The 17,237-nt window shown below is 43.4% G+C and overlaps 1 protein-coding gene across 2 annotated transcripts in view; it reads left to right on the forward strand.

Moving 5' to 3' along the window:
- The first annotated feature begins 2,860 nt into the window (after window positions 1-2,860).
- The window catches only part of LOC100489322 (alpha-1,3-mannosyl-glycoprotein 4-beta-N-acetylglucosaminyltransferase B), a 78,125-nt gene continuing 63,748 nt past the window's right edge, over window positions 2,861-17,237 (forward strand). Inside the window, exon 1 of one of the 2 annotated variants that reach the window (XM_002941797.5) lies at window positions 2,861-3,197. In XM_002941797.5, the coding sequence (XP_002941843.2) occupies window positions 3,101-3,197 (97 nt within the window). In that variant the 5' untranslated portion in view covers window positions 2,861-3,100. The remainder of the gene's footprint in view (window positions 3,198-17,237) is intronic. The other variant, XM_018092802.2, reaches the window with a different exon arrangement.

The following is a 17,237-nucleotide window of genomic DNA, read 5'->3' on the forward strand; positions in this document are numbered from 1 at the left end:
CTTGAGGCAGGGGGGGAAAATGGCAACTCTACATAAAAAGTACCCCTGCCAGAACACGGTGCCAATGACCCTATATAGCTATTACTGTGGGTTTATATGCACTTCATAGATCCATTATACTGCAGCGGGGCTATTATGTGCTATAGCATGAACTTCACATCCTCACACTCCCAACAAGCAGACACAGTGGTAAAAACTTACCACAGTGGTAAAAGCAACATGGAGTCACGGTGCTTAGAGACGACCATAGCGCCTGCCAATGAAAATCTGCCAAACCACAATCCAAATAGCCTGCGCAGCTCCTGCCACTCCTCCACCCTGGCCTTCCATAGTGAGCTGCACATTTGCCACATATAAATGTAAATCAAATGCACTGACATGCGTCATACAGAGATTAGCTGACAGAATTCCATGACCAGCCTTTACCTTGACATGAATCGGCGATGGCTCAACCCTGCAGACGAATCTGCTGAAACAAATAAAATGAATTAGTTCGGCACATGAGGTAGGAGCAAAATATGGCTTGTAATGTTTTTTTGCCCCCCCCCCCCACCAATGTAAAACCAAAATTTTCTGGGCCCCCCCCATAAGTACAAAGGACACACGGACATAAAAAGTATCAGGGCCCCCCTAATGCTTTGCTGGCCAGGACCCCCTATACACAGTGCCCCCAATTTTCTCCCATACACAGTGCCCCCAATTGCACCCTGAAGACGGTCTTCTTTGGCTTCGGTGCCGGCTTCTTCTTCTTCTGCCGACTTCGGACTCCACTGCGAGACAGGCCCTTTTATAAGGTTGCGCCCTGTATGAACTGACGTCACGCGTACGCACGGGGCGCAACCAATCAGATTAGCCGCTGACCACCAATGAAATTTAAGATGTCCAATGTTAAGGTGGACTGAGCCCGTTTTTGATTAAAGGGGGTTCCAGCTAACCAGAAAAGTTTAATCTGGCTAGGCCCCCGTTAAAAGTGGAAATTCTCTGGGCCTGGGACCAGGGTCGGACTGAGGGGTACAGGGCCCACTGGGGCTCTGCAGGTGCCCCCACCGGTGCGTCCCCTAAACCCACCCCCCAAGGGCCCCCCTAACCCCCCACAGGGTCCCCCACCCGATGTCCTCCCCTGAGTGCGAGTAAATTTAACGCATCAGGGGAGGAACGGTCGGGCAGGGGGAGCGCTGGGAAGGATGGAGTCTGGGCCACCAGGCCCACAGGGATTTTTCCCGGTGTCCCGGCGGCCAAGTCCGACCCTGCCCGGGACAACTGTACCCCCCCCTGATGGCGGCCCTGCTTAGGTCCTCCTATAACCACAAGCATATATACATTGTAGAAGGAATCTTAGCCATAAAGCAATGTAGAAATGCTGCTAACATTGGCTATCAGATAGAATTTCCGACCCTGCTTCTTGACCTGTCATTGGCTGTCATTGTTTTTCTGTTTCAGTAATCTGCTAAGCCTTGGGCTGCTGCAGAACCTCTTGGGTCATGCATCTGTTATATCAGTGATCTACAAATCCATCATTTGCTTCCAATTTATGCCACTGGGATAAAATGCTCTGGTATAAAGGTAGCTGACAGCCATAAAGCAGTGTAGGAATGCTGCTAACTTTTAACAATGGGTATCAGATAGAATTTGTGCCGCTGATATAAAGGTAGCTGACAGCCATAAAGCAGTGTAGGAATGCTGCTAACAATGGGTATCTGATAGAATTTGTGCCACTGGTATAAAGGTAGCTGACAGCCATAAAGCAGTGTAGGAATGCTGCTAACAATGGGTATCAGATAGAATTTATGCCTGGTATACAGGTAGCTGACAGCCATAAAGCAGTGTAGGAATGCTGCTAACAATGGGTATCTGATAGAATTTGTGCCACTGGTATAAAGGTAGCTGACAGCCATAAAGCAGTGTAGGAATGCTGCTAACAATGGGTATCTGATAGAATTTGTGCCACTGGTATAAAGGTAGCTGACAGCCATAAAGCAGTGTAGGAATGCTGCTAACAATGGGTATCAGATAGAATTTATGCCTGGTATACAGGTAGCTGACAGCCATAAAGCAGTGTAGGAATGCTGCTAACAATGGGTATCTGATAGAATTTGTGCCACTGGTATAAAGGTAGCTGACAGCCATAAAGCAGTGTAGGAATGCTGCTAACAATGGGTATCTGATAGAATTTGTGCCTGGTATAAAGGTAGCTGACGCTGCTAACAATGGGTATCTGATAGAATTTGTGCCGCTGGTATAAAGGTAGCTGACAGTCATAAAGCAGTGTAGGAATGCTGCTAACAATGGGTATCTGATAGAATTTGTGCCTCTGGTATAAAGGTAGCTGACAGCCATAAAGCAGTGTAAGAATGCTGCTAACAATGGGTATCTGACAGAATTTGTGCCGCTGGTATAAAGGTAGCTGACAGCCATAAAGCAGTGTAGTAATGCTGCTAACAATGGGTATCAGATAGAATTTGTGCCACTGGTATAAAGGTAGCTGACAGCCATAAAGCAGTGTAGGAATGCTGCTAACAATGGGTATCAGATAGAATTTATGCCTGGTATAAAGGTAGCTGACAGCCATAAAGCAGTGTAGGAATGCTGCTAACTTTTAACAATGGGTATCAGATAGAATTTATGCCTGGTATAAAGGTAGCTGACAGCCATAAAGCAGTGTAGGAATGCTGCTAACAACGGGTATCTGATAGAATTTATGCCTGGTATAAAGGTAGCTGACTGCCATAAAGCAGGACAGTAGCTAATGTACCGAGTGTGAGGTAACGGAGTCTCTGGCCCAACAGGGAACACAAAGCGCAATACTGTCAGCTCCGCTCTCTGCCAATGAGGGCAAGTCACATGACATCATACACAGCCCCGCCCCTCTCTCTCTCTCAGAATCCGCTACCCGGAAGTCAGCGGGGACGCGCTTCCTAGAACGCGTTCCCTGTGCTCCTCTCAAGGTCTTGGGATTGTACGCGGTGGCTTTTCCTGTTTTTCCCATCAGTGCTGCTTTCTCTTTAAAGGGGACAGTGGGAAGGATAAACCGAACTCCCCCCCCCCCTGCCCCGGACATGCAGCCGCCCCCGCCCAGGCTGAGGAGCTGCCGGAGGAGGAGATGAGGCTCCGCAATGGTACGTTCCTGACTCTGCTCGCCTTCTGCTTCTGCATCTTCCTCTCTGTGTCCTGGTACTCGGCTTTCAGCGGGCAGAAAGGTGAGTGGGGCTCGTCCCTTGCTGTTTACAATGCACAGTACAGGTATGGGACCTGTTATCCGGAACCCGGGGTATTCCAGATAAGGGATCTTTCCTTACTTTGGATCTCCATATTGAATAAACCCAATAGGGCTGTTCTGCCCCCAATAAGGGGTAATTATATCTTAGTTGGGATCAAGTACAGGTACTGTTTTATTATTACAGAGAAAAGGGAATCATTTAACCATTAAATAAACCCAATAGGGCTGTTCTGCCCCAATAAGGGGTTATTATATCTTAGCTGGGATCAAGTACAGGTACTGTTTTATTATTACAGAGAAAAGGGAATCATTTAACCATGAAATAAACCCAATAGGGCTGTTCTGCCCCCAATAAGGGGTAATTATATCTTAGTTGGGATCAAGTACAGGTACTGTTTTATTATTACAGAGAAAAGGGAATCATTTAACCATGAAATAAACCCAATAGGGCTGTTCTGCCCCAATAAGGGGTAATTATATCTTAGTTGGGATCAAGTACAGGTACTGTTTTATTATTACAGAGAAAAGCGAATCATTTAACCATTAAATAAACCCAATAGGGCTGTTCTGCCCCCAATAAGGGGTAATTATATCTTAGTTGGGATCAAGTACAGGTACTGTTTTATTATTACAGAGAAAAGGGAATCATTTAACCATTAAATAAACCCAATAGGGCTGTTCTGCCCCAATAAGGGGTAATTATATCTTAGTTGGGATCAAGTACAGGTACTGTTTTATTATTACAGAGAAAAGCGAATCATTTAACCATTAAATAAACCCAATAGGGCTGTTCTGCCCCCAATAAGGGGTAATTATATCTTAGTTGGGATCAAGTACAGGTACTGTTTTATTATTACAGAGAAAAAGGAAATGTTTTTTAAAAATTAGAATTATTTGCTTATAATGGTAGTCTACGGGAGACGGCCTTTCCGTAATTCGGAACTTTCTGGATAATGGGTTTCCGGATAAGGGGTCCCATACCTGTATTTTGGTTCTGGGGAGGTGCAAATGAGCAGCTCTGTCAGGGAATCTGTAGCACTGTCTATAGACTGGGGAGTGTTTTTGTGTAGCTGCTACAGAGCTGCAGATTCAAGTTTTTCATCATGAAAGATATAGTAGCTTGAACCTCTTGGCTCTCATAGATTTACTATACAAAGGAGGTGTCAAAATAACCTTTAGCTGGGACTTGCAGTCATATTTTTAATACATCAGAGATCTGTGCTGACTGCAGTTGGTGTATAACTTCTTGATAGGGTCGGACTGGGCCGCCGGGACACAGGGATAATACCCGGTGGGCCCCAGCGGCCAAGACTCAACCCTATTGCTTCCTCCTCTGGCCTCCGATGTCCTCCCCTGACGCGTTTCACATACGCATTCAGGGGAGGATGTCGGACAGGGGCCCCTGCAGGGGGTGCGGTTTAGGGGTGTGTGGCAGGGGACATGGCTGGAGGATGCACCTTGGGCGGTGCGGGGCCCTTGGGGCACCACCCAGTCTGACCCTGCTTCTTGACCTGTCATTGGCTGTCATTGTTTTTCTGTTTCAGTGATCTGCTAAGCCTTGGGCTGCTGCAGAACCTCTTGAGTCATGCATCTGTTATATCAGGGATCTACAAATCCATCATTTGCTTCCAAGGCTCCTGAACAGTAATATGGTGGCTTGTGGTCCTCCCACAGCCCTTATTTGGCTCCTCCATGATCTTTTATGGTGCTTGTGTTGCTCCCCAAGTCTTTGTACATTTGACTGTTGCTCACAAGTAAGAAAGGTTGGGGACCCCTGATGTATCCTGAACCTGCTGTTACCCAAGCTGCTTGAACTTGATGGCCAGCACAGCTATCGGGCATTATTAGTCTTTATTCATCCATTTAAAAACAAGCCACGCCTAACGCGTTTCGTGCACAGATGCACCTAATCATAGTGATTAAGTGCATCTGTGCACGAAACGCGTTAGGCGGGGCTTGTTTTAAATGGATGAATAAAGACTAAGTTTTAAGAGAATCTCCTGTTGTCCGGTGCGCTTGGATTTACCCTCGTCATTTTGGATATTTTGCCTTAGCTACGGGTTCAGGGCCCTGAGCACCCGGACCACTTCGGGACTACGGTGAGCTTCTTTATATCGCTTCTCAGACTTTTCTGCTTTTTGAGTGATAGACCCGGGGTATGGACACCCGGGTCTCTACTTTATATTTGGTACGGATCTGTACTTTGATCACTGAGTCAGATGAATATTCGAACTATAAACAATATGAGCATTAATTGTATTTATTTATTTATTTTATTTCAAGCGAGCACAAATTTTGTATTTGGTATCGGGCATTATTATGCCACTTTAGGAATTAGGCTTACTTAAAGGGTACCTGTCACCCCCTAAGAAATAATTTCATATTGTTTCCTATTGTGCTAGTCAGACAAAATAAACTTTACTTACACTAAATAGGTTTTCTAAATCTTGTTTCCTTCCATCTTGGAATTCACAATGACAGCAAGCAGGCAGGTGCCATTTTGTAGACTGTTATGAAGACAAGCTTCACATGATCCCCAAATCTTGTGTATGTGCCAGAATGGGGCACCAAATGCCAATGCACAGGATACACAATTATATACCGTAAGAAGGGGCATCCCTTAGGGCAGTGGCACACTTGGAAATTAGTCGCCCCGCAACAAATCTTTGTTACCGCGGGCGACTGATCTCCCCACAATGTCATCCCGTCGGCAAGAATATAAATCGCCGTTGGGATGGCATATGCGTCGCTACAATTTCTCGAAGTCCCACAAAGTTTCCTTGAGAGGCAACTTTGGGCGACAATTCTTTGTCTCTGTACTCATCCATAAAACCCACGATCAGATACAGGAGGGATAAGGGCAAAAGGAATTGGTACAGATGTCTGTATGCCCCCTGCAGGCAACTTTGTGCAACTTCGGAAAACCGAAGTGATGCAAAGGGGGCTCGATTGGCAATTCCTGTTGTTGCCGGTGGAAAGGTGTTTGGGAGCAGTTAGTCGCCCGTGATAGCAGAGATCAATTGCGAGCAACTAAACTGCTCTGTGGGTCATCAGCCATAAGGGTGAAGACACATGGAGCTGCTACAGAAATAGATTATTTGCTTGTAATTACCTCTACTTATGTTTTACCAGAAGCAATTCTCCATACAGGTATGGGACCTGTTATCTAGAATGCTCGGGACCTGGGATTTTCCGGATAAGGGCTCTTTACGTAATTTAGATCTCCTACCTTAAGTCTACTAAAATGATTATTTAAACAGTATTAAAACCCAATAGGGCTATTCTGCCCCCAATAAGGATTAATTATATCTTAGTTGGGATCAAGTACAGGTACTGTTTTATTATTACAGAGAAAAGGGAATCATTTAACCATGAAATAAACCCAATAGGGCTGTTCTGCCCCCAATAAGGGGTAATTATATCTTAGTTGGGATCAAGTACAGGTACTGTTTTATTATTACAGAGAAAAGGGAATCATTTAACCATGAAATAAACCCAATAGGGCTGTTCTGCCCCCAATAAGGGGTAATTATATCTTAGTTGGGATCAAGTACAGGTACTGTTTTATTATTACAGAGAAAAGGGAATCATTTAACCATTAAATAAACCCAGGTACTGTTTTATTTTTACAGAGAAAAAGGAAATAATTTTTAAAAATGTGAATTATTTGATTATAATGGAGTCTATAGGAGATGCCCCTCCGTAATCTGGAACTTTTTGGATAATGGGTTTCTGGATAAGGGGTCCAATACCTGTACTGTCAATAGCAGGGTATTTTTTTGGTGTATAGTAGCTGTGACATGTAGCTAATACTAAGTATCTCCGTTTGTGTTTTCACCCTCCCCTTTGGAGGCTGTAGAATAATTTTTACTTCGCTTAATGTGGTGCTTATATGGGACTAGATTTGGCTGTGTTTACCAATTTCCTTTATAAACATTTTGAATCTACATGGCCTTTGATGTACACGATAACTTAATATTACTATAACACATAATAAGTGCTTTTCTTTCATGGTTGCACATTTGTTTGCTTTGCATTTTTTTTTCTTTTTCTGTCCTGTTAATGCCTTCTCAAACCATGATATCCTTTGCGACCTTGATTATTTTGATGGACTGTGGGTAGCATGAGTACCCATGCCAACCACCCCTTGCCTTACTAATCGGCCATACTTAGTTGGGCAGCAGGTGTACCTGAATTCACCGCAACATAATATGTATTGATATGCCCTGGTGTGGGCTGAGACTCTGCAACCAGTTCTTGTATGTGGGCAATGACAGATGGCTTATGGTCCCTCTAGCCATCCGTGACCTTGAAGTGGCGTTAGGCACTACAGGTATGTTGTAGCTGAAGGCACTTGCTGACTCTGATAAGAAGGCAGTGGACTCTGTGAGTGTCAGTACCCACTATTATGGGGAACATTTATCAATGTTCAATTGGGTCCAAACTGGAAAAATTCGTATGATTTCTAATTTATAGAATCTTGAGTATTTTCCACAACTTTTTCTTCAGTTTGTGTGACAAAATCGTATTTGTCGCAACGACTATGAAAGTTTCGGAACTCATTCAAGCTTCAGTTTCGTGACTTTCCTTGAGCCAGGTTGGATCTGCAGAGTGCCATTGAGCCCTATGGGAGGCTTTCCTTGGGCCGGGTTGGAGCTTCAGAGTGCCATTGAGCCCTTTGGGAGACTTTCCTTGGGCCGGGTTGGAGCTGCAGAGTGCCATTGAGCCCTATGGGAGACTTTCCTTGGGCCGGGTTGGAGCTGCAGAGTGCCATTGAGCCTTATGGGAGACTTTCCTTGGGCTGGGTTGGAGCTGCAGAGTGCCATTGAGCCCTACGGGAGACTTTCCTTGGGCCGGGTTGGAGCTGCAGAGTGCCATTGAGCCCTATGGGAGACTTTCCTTGGGCCGGTTTGAAGCTGCAGAGTGCCATTGAGCCCTACGGGAGACTTTCCTTGGGCCGGGTTGGAGCTGCAGAGTGCCATTGAGCCCTATGGGAGGCTTTCCTTGGGCCGGGTTGGAGCTGCAGAGTGCCATTGAGCCCTATGGGAGACTTTCCTTGGGCCGGGTTGGAGCTGCAGAGTGCCATTGAGCCCTATGGGAGGCTTTCCTTGGGCCAGGTTGGAGCTGCAGAGTGCCATTGAGCCCTATGGGAGACTTTCCTTGGGCCGGGTTGGAGCTGCAGAGTGCCATTGAGCCCTATGGGAGGCTTTCCTTGGGCCGGGTTGGAGCTGCAGAGTGCCACTGAGCCCTATGGGAGACTTTCCTTGGGCCGGGTTGGAGCTGCAGAGTGCCATTGAGCCCTATGGGAGGCTTTCCTTGGGCCGGGTTGGAGCTGCAGAGTGCCATTGAGCCCTATGGGAGACTTTCCTTGGGCCGGGTTGGAGCTGCAGAGTGCCATTGAGCCCTATGGGAGACTTTCCTTGGGTCGGGTTGGAGCTGCAGAGTGCCATTGAGCCCTATGGGAGACTTCCAAAATCATGCATTGAAGGTTTTTCGCGCCGTTTGCGATTGTTCAGATACAAACATTTTGTAACTTTCAGATCGTAACCACGATATTTTTGCATGACCACAATACGTATTTTCATGCAATTAATGCACATCCAAAAGTTTTTGCGTAAGTTACGTAAAGCACATACGTTTTAGTATAACTTTATACGGAACTTACACAATTTGCGCAACTTTTGCACTATCCGGGCTGTGGGGAGCAATATTACTACATACATTTATGTTGCAGGCTAAAAAAAAAAATCTCTATATTTTCTACGTGTGGATAAGTTTAGGACATGACACGATTGATCACTTTAGCCTGGTATATATAGTCCAGTAGGTTCAAATAAATGGGCAATTTGTTGTCAGAAGAATATATCAATACAGAAGCACAGTGACAGATTTGGAGACTTCATATTATAGTGAAAAAATAAATTTTGCCTCCTATTAATTCAGTGGATTGTGGGACAGTATGTACACGGGGCAAGTTGGCAGCTTATTGGCCTGTGTATGGTGCCAGCTGAAAATCTACCTGATATCTATCGTCTGATTGAGTACAACTTCTGCACATTGTAGCAGCCCTCGTCCCAACTGCCTGTTTACCCTCAATTATGATCTGATTGTTGCCCCAAGGATTAGCCTGATATTGCCCACATGAAAGTGGGTGTTTTTGTGAAAGATCTGCTTGTTTGGAGACTCTTATCATGTTTAGCCGGCTTAAGCATTAATGAACTTTATTATAGATGATTAAACAACAAATTCATTAAACCCCTAATTATAGAACTAAAAAGAATTGATTTGATGAAATTCATTGTAATTGTAGATGGTTAAAAATAAATTAATTACAGCCCAATTATTATAACTACCCTTACAATTATTTTGCAGCCAGAGATGCTGATGAGAGAGACTACTGGCTGTAGCCTGCAGATTGATGGGTGAAAAAATTATTGGTGGCAGAGGGGCAGGCCACAGGCACAAAAGTTAGATAATCTGCCTGACACAGTGCTTACAGGAGAAGGAAAGACATTTTACTGCCAATAGATTTGCCACATTAGTGTCACCAAGAACAATATATTTATTCTGCAGAAAGCTTTACCATACCTGAGTAAAGAGCCCTAGAAGCTTTTTCTGTTTGTTTAAGATTGCAGCTGCCATTTTAGCTTGGTCTTCATAGCTTCCTGCTAGCATTCTAGCAGTTATAGCTCAGATTACACATTCCTTAGGGTGAGGGGAGTGAGTTTTATGATTTCTTATGGGAGGGGGGAGCAGGAGAGAGGAGAAAACTGTGCAGACTCTGGCCCCCAGGAATGAAGGATTTTTCTGAGAGAGGAAGTCAGATACCCTAAGAACATGTTTACAGAAAAGGAGACAAGAAATCCTGTGGGTTTTTTTGATAGAGGACTCTGCAAAGCCATTTCGGAGAGGTGCATTGAGTAATTGTGTGGTAGACAGGCTAGATGAGGTAGTGAGAGGACCATAAGCTGTATATGCCAAATTCTCACGCTGGTACCAGTATTAAATTTGTTTACTAATGCAAGGAGTCTAACTGGGATAATGGGAGAGCTGGAGGTGCTGACGCTAGAGAGGAAATATGATGCGATTGTCCTTGCTGAAACGAATTAATGTGAAAGGATCACATGACTGGGCAGTTAATATCGTAGGCTATACTTTGATTCTGAGGGACAGAGGCCATAGAAAAGGAGGAAGGGTGTGTCTGTTTGTTAAGCAGAAAACTGGCTACAGGATCGGGTACAGAGGGGGGTTGTTAATGGCACATTCTCTACTTGGAATAAGGTTCTCAGTGGGGTCCCTCAGGGTTCTGTACTGGGTCCACTTTTGTTTAACTTGTCCATAAATGACTTAGGGGAGGGTATTATGAGTAATGTATCAGTGTTTGCAGATGGCACAAAACTCTGCAGACCAGTCAATTCTATCCAGGATGTGACATCCCTGCAGCAGGATCTTGACCAACTGGCAATCTGGGTGGCTAAGTGGCAGATGAGATATAATGTGGATAAATGTAAGGTCATGCACCTGGGATGTAAAAATATGCACCCACTTATACTCTTAATGGGACTGCACTAGGCAAATCCATAATGGAGAAGGACCTTGGAGTCATTGTAGATAATAAACTTGGCTGTAGCAAGCAATGCCAGGCAGCAGCTGCAAGGGCAAACAGGGTATATTAAATTGGGCTGTATTAAATGGGGTATAGATTCACAGGAGGAGGGGGTTATTCTTCCCCTTTACAGAGCGCTGGTAAGGCCCCATCTAGAATATGCTGTTCAGTTTTGGTCTCCAGTGCTCAAACGGGACATTATTGAGTTAGAGAGGGTCCAGAGAAGGGCAACTAAGCAGGATTTTTTACTGTGAGCTGTGAAGTTGTGGAATTCCTTCCCTGAACCAATCTACCAGGGTCTTGCAGAACTATGTGATACCTTGGTAATAAGAAACCTTTTTATAGGCCATCAATTAGGACTAAACCATTTGATATTAATCTGCACTGATAGGGGGCAGGATTGCTTTCTAAATACATATTTCAGCAGGTTTCTTGGCTTTCCACGCCTTTTTGCTACTCCTTTTCCATTCTTTTAATTTCTTTGTATGTGTGGATTACTTGGGTTGTTACTGACATCTGGTGTAAACGTCATGTCAATAGCCCCTTTAGATATTTACTGAGAAAAATGCTGAAATGTTTAATACTTATTTTTCCCGCTGTATTAAAATAAATACATAAATTACCTATGTAGAAGTGTGAAATATAAGCCACCTTCCTTTAATTATGCTGTATAACGAGGGGTTCTTTATTGGCTCACTGTTAACAGTACCCTATTGCCTATAATGTATACCCAATTTTTTAATTAAAAAAAAAAAAAGCTATATAAGGTTTCAAATGATTTGTCACAGTTTGCCATAATCTCTGTTTTATTTTGTACCCTGAAGTATAATTATACCTTTTTGAGGTTTGGAGCTGTGGTGAAAAACTTATCAGTGACTTTTTTTCATCTATGAAACGCATGCTGCGCTCTTACGTTTTGCCATTTATATTCTTTGAACTATAAATGAAGGATTTGCTGCATACATTGCAAGGGAGTCAGTGCAGATTTTCAAGGACATCAAGAACATTCCTCGTAGGAGATCTTATATACACAAGGACGGTGACATGGAAGAGTGGGTAAGAACGTGTTGTTTTAGGGCAGTGATCCCCAACCAGTGGCTCGGGGGCAACATGTTGCTCTCCAACCCCTTGGATGTTGCTCCCAGTGGCCTTCAAACAGGTGCTTATTTTGGAATTATTGGCTTGGGGGCAATTTTTGTTTGCAAAAAACAGATGCACTGCCAAACAGAGCCTCCTGTAAGCTTCCAGTCCATATAGGGGCTTCCAAATAGCCAATCATAGCCCTTATTTGGGACCCCCAGGAACATGTATCATGCTTGTGTTGCTCCCCAAGTCTTTTTACATTTGAATGTGGCTCACAGGTAAAAAAGGTTGGGGATCCCTGTTTTAGGGGGTTTGGTGGTTGTCACAGACTTTATATACCACTGACATATGGCATTCTAATATACCACTCTGTTTCTAACTGTTTCTGACTTATTGCTTTGATATGTGCAAGTTTTATGTGGATCAAAAACCTAAGGAACTCTGCTATGCAACTGCCTTTAGGCTTCTGGCACACCGCTTCTCCGCAGTTGTATCTATACCGACATATTGGCTTGCTCCCATCTTCCCTTACCTGTGTGTGCACTCACTAATGAGAAGGATCTCTTGAATTGTTTTATGTTTTGGGTATACATGTTAAATTCATATACAGGTAAAGGATCCCGTAAACCCGAACCCATTGTCCAGAAAGTTACGGGAAGGCCATCTTCTGTAGACTCCATTTTGATCATGTAAACTTTTAAAAATTGTTTTCCTTTTTTATGTAATAATAAAACTCAGCTTTTCTAATAAACCCTTTATCCACACTCTACTGACCCCACACAAAGCATGGACCACGGCCTTGAAAACCCTACACCATCCTTGGCCACTTTTCTCACCCCAACTCCCACTCTGGGCCAACTCGCTCCTACCCTAACTACAGGAACTGCAAGACTACATCTATTGGATTGGGTTTTAAGAAACTTGGTGACCTTACAGTTGGTCCTCCGTTCCCCACACACCAAGACCTGCAAGACAGGGCCTTGTGCCAGCAGATACAACTCTATAGGTACTTCCAACATAGGCACGCCTTTCATGCACAATTCCACACCCTTCCCCCCACAATAACTACGGTAACCATATAACCTAATAACTATTCAGGCTATATAAGAGATTATGAAAACCGTTAAGCCATCCTTTTCGAGCCTATCGTCTTTGGACGCAGGCCATCCCAGAGCTAGAACATGAACAATGGGAGGAAGCCACATACAATGCCTATTACTTTCTAATCTTGATAAAGGATAGGCTCATACAGTACAAATTTCTGCACCAAACTTACATAACACCCCTCAAGCTTATGAGATTTGGGAGGAGACAGCCCCCGGGGCCAACTTCCTTCACATGATTTGGTCCTGTCCCCCCATATATGAATTCCACAATAATGAAAACACTGGAAAATGAACTGGGTACACCACAGATAGTAGACCCAATAACTAGCTTGCTAGGAGTCATAGATGCAACACTATCCACCAACGTGGCCAGAGTTAGGCTACGCACGCTCATGTTTTACACCAAAAAAAAAAAAACGTAGTTATGCACTGGATGGGAGATATCCTCCCTAACATTCTGGATAAAACTGATGGATGGAGCTCTTCCCCTTATTAAATTAACTTACGAAACAAGGGGTGCATATGATAAGTTTGATAAGATCTGGAGAAACTGATACAACCAAGATAATCTGGACACATAGCTCGCCCCCTTATATCAAGTGTGACTGACCCGACAGAACTAAACACAGCCACCTACACAGTGACAACTGCAATGCCTAGCAATAGTATCCTTGCTTGTATTGACCTAAACTCGACTTGACACCATTCCAATGTCAGTATACCAAACACAGTTTTGTATTTTATTGTTTTATGATGTTGTAAAACCAATAAAAAAAAAAAGAATCTGTACTGTACTTGTACCTGTACTTGATCCCAACTAAGATATAATTACCCCTTATTGGGGGCAGAACAGCCCTTTTGGGTTTATTTCATGGTTAAATGATTCCCTTTTCTCTGTTATAATAAAACAGTACCTGTACTTGATCCCAACTAAGATATAATTACCCCTTATTGGGGGCAGAACAGCCCTATTGGGTTTATTTCATGGTTAAATGATTCCCTTTTCTCTGTAATAATAAAACAGTACCTGTACTTGATCCCAACTAAGATATAATTACCCCTTATTGGGGGCAGAACAGCCCTATTGGGTTTATTTAATGGTTAAATGATTCCCTTTTCTCTGTAATAATAAAACAGTACCTGTACTTGATCCCAACTAAGATATAATTACCCCTTATTGGGGGCAGAACAGCCCTATTGGGTTTATTTAATGGTTAAATGATTCCCTTTTCTCTGTAATAATAAAACAGTACCTGTACTTGATCCCAACTAAGATATAATTACCCCATATTGGGGCAGAACAGTCCTATTGGGTTTATTTCATGGTTAAATGATTCCCTTTTCTCTGTAATAATAAAACAGTACCTGTACTTGATCCCAACTAAGATATAATTACCCCTTATTGGGGGCAGAACAGCCCTATTGGGTTTATTTAATGGTTAAATGATTCCCTTTTCTCTGTAATAATAAAACAGTACCTGTACTTGATCCCAACTGAGATATAATTACCCCTTATTGGGGCAGAACAGTCCTATTGGGTTTATTTAATGGTTAAATGATTCCCTTTTCTCTGTAATAATAAAACAGTACCTGTACTTGATCCCAACTGAGATATAATAAATCCTTTTTGGAGGCAAAACAGTCCTATTGGGTTTATTTAATGTCAATTATTATTAGTAGACAAAGTATGGTGAACCAAATTAAAGAAAGATCCCTTATTCAGAAAGCCCACATTCTGAATAACCGGTCCCATACCTGTATTGTTATTAATCAGTTTTTTATATTTGTAGTCTAAGAAATGCAGAATAGCAAGGCGAAGGAATGAAAGAAAACAGAATAAAGAGCAATTGTAGGGATTGTAAAGTTAATCTGTAACATGGGTGAATGTACCTTTTACTGTGTTTAATTTCATCTGTAATTTTTTTATTTTTCCAAGTATAATCTCATGCCTCAGTATGTTCAAGCTTGATCTGCTGGCTGCATTCTGTGTATTCTGTTTATGTAAAATGTTTTATTAACACAGGTCATAAATTGTATTGTCTGATTATTTTTTTTCTTTCGTATTGATGTTGTGTTGGCAAATGGCTCAGTGATCATTCAGACAGAGGGCACCGTAGCTTGCCCTGATATTCATGTAATCTCGGTCTCGCTCTCTCTTTCTCTCTCCCTCCCTGATCTACAGGGCAAGGATAATTCTAGGCTGGATTGAAACAACAAACAGCAAATAAAGCCAGAGAGGCAATCCTCTTACGCTTTGCCAGGACACAGATGAAACCCTATAATGGGATAAGAAGGGATACAGATAATTATCTCAACTGCATTATATCTGCCTCCTCTGCATGGGTTTAAAGCAAAAAAGCAGTTCTTCAAGGTTTTTCCTTCTTCTGTTTCATTTCTGTCAGTGTTTACCCTTACCCGGTGTGCAGAGCTTTAGCATACACACGTTATTGCACATTCCCACTCATCGTACTGCATTTTTTCACAGCAGAAAGACCTGTGAATGATGGAAATCATTACATTCAGCCAAGCCGGTGTATATTATCTAATTGGGCTCAGTCTAGTTATAGCCATGATGTACCGCTCATATTAGCGTGACAGCGGCATCAATTGTGCATTGGCGCCAAGTACAACAATAAGGCTGATGCCACTGTGGGGAAATGCAGGCAGACAATTAGCCTTTCTTCTTTGCCTGCGCCCAGAACCATCGCGTTGGCACGGCAGGCTGAGAATTCTCTGCCCCGTGTGGCCTCAGCCTAAGGCTAATGCCAATAATACAAAATATCAGAGTGCACACCTTACCAAAACCTCAGTCAAGAACGAGGTGCAGCAACTCAAGAAAAGGATCACATAAGCAAAAAAAAAAAGTGCACACTCTAAATTTACAAAAAAAACACCATTTTATTAAATACAAAACAGAAAATAAAGCCCAACGCATTTCAACCCAATAGTGGGTCTTCATCAGGGGGAAAAAAGTTAAAAAAGGGCCCCTTATTAACTGTTTTTGCCCCTGATGAAGACCCATTATTGGATTGACCCATTATTGTCTCTACTGCGCATGCGTCACCGAACATTCTCCAGCATCCTCCCTGTGGTCCCCCGCTCCCCCCTGAGTTCTTCTGTGTCTCCCCCCCCCCCCAGCAGCCGCGTCCTTCTGTGTCTCCCCCCCCAGCAGCCGCGTCCTTCTGTGTCTCCCCCCCCAGCAGCTGCGTCCTTCTGTGTCTCCCCCACACACACCAACTCGTCGTCACCATCCTCCGCCCCCACTCCGCTCTCCACTTGCCTCCCCCCCCCCCCCCCAGCACCTGCCTGCTGGCTGCGTCCTCTTGTATGGCGGCAGCTGCTGCTGCTACGTCCACTTTTTATAAGGGCGGCGGTCACCATAGCAACCAGATGCTAGGGGGGGGAGCGCTCCTGCTTGTGCGCATGCTTCGCCCACAGTCCTGGTCGTTGTGTCTGTGCAGGAGTGAGGCATTATGGGAACTTTCTTTACACAGCTCAGCGTTTTTTTTTCCTATGAGGCTTCTGATCATCTGAACATGAGAAATATGGGGAGACTTAAGGGCACTATTGAGAGAACTGAAGGTATGCCTGCAGCTTGGGATTAACTCTTTATTAGCCTTTCCTTCTCCTTTCACGTAGCATTTTTTTGGCAGTATGCTCTATCAAAAGCATTATTTGTCGTCTTTTTTTTCTTTTTCTCATTTCTCTTCGCTGCTTGTTCTGACCATTGAAAAACTGCATTGGTAGTCGGCTGTTTGTCCAGCCAAAAACTCAGTTTCTCACAATGCCTTTCTGTGTTATTAATTAACAAAGTAAGAAAGAGATTCGGATGCATGCAAGGCCTTGTGGGAACTGTAGCCTTGGCTGGGAAAGAGCTGGTTTTGAGCTGACATTTGTCACTGTAATTAGGCAAAATACAGATATAGCTTCCAGTAATCATTACATTTATAAATAACATGAAATAGGATTCAATGCTTTGATTTATATTAGAAAGTTTCTAATGTAAAAGAAAATATGTGGGGACTTTCTCTTTGAGGGCTATTGAAAATGAATTCTTAAAGGAGAAGGAAAAGGTAAAAACTAAGCTTTATCAGAAAGATCTATTTAAATACAGCCATAAGCGCTTACAGTAATGCTGCACTGAGTCCTCTATCAAAAGAAACACAGGATTTCTTGTCTATTTTTTTGTAAACATGATGTTCCAGTGTCTGACTTCCTCTCTCAG

Source organism: Xenopus tropicalis, chromosome 3 (assembly GCF_000004195.4).
Source record: "Xenopus tropicalis strain Nigerian chromosome 3, UCB_Xtro_10.0, whole genome shotgun sequence".
In the NCBI taxonomy this organism is placed as follows: domain Eukaryota; kingdom Metazoa; phylum Chordata; class Amphibia; order Anura; family Pipidae; genus Xenopus; species Xenopus tropicalis.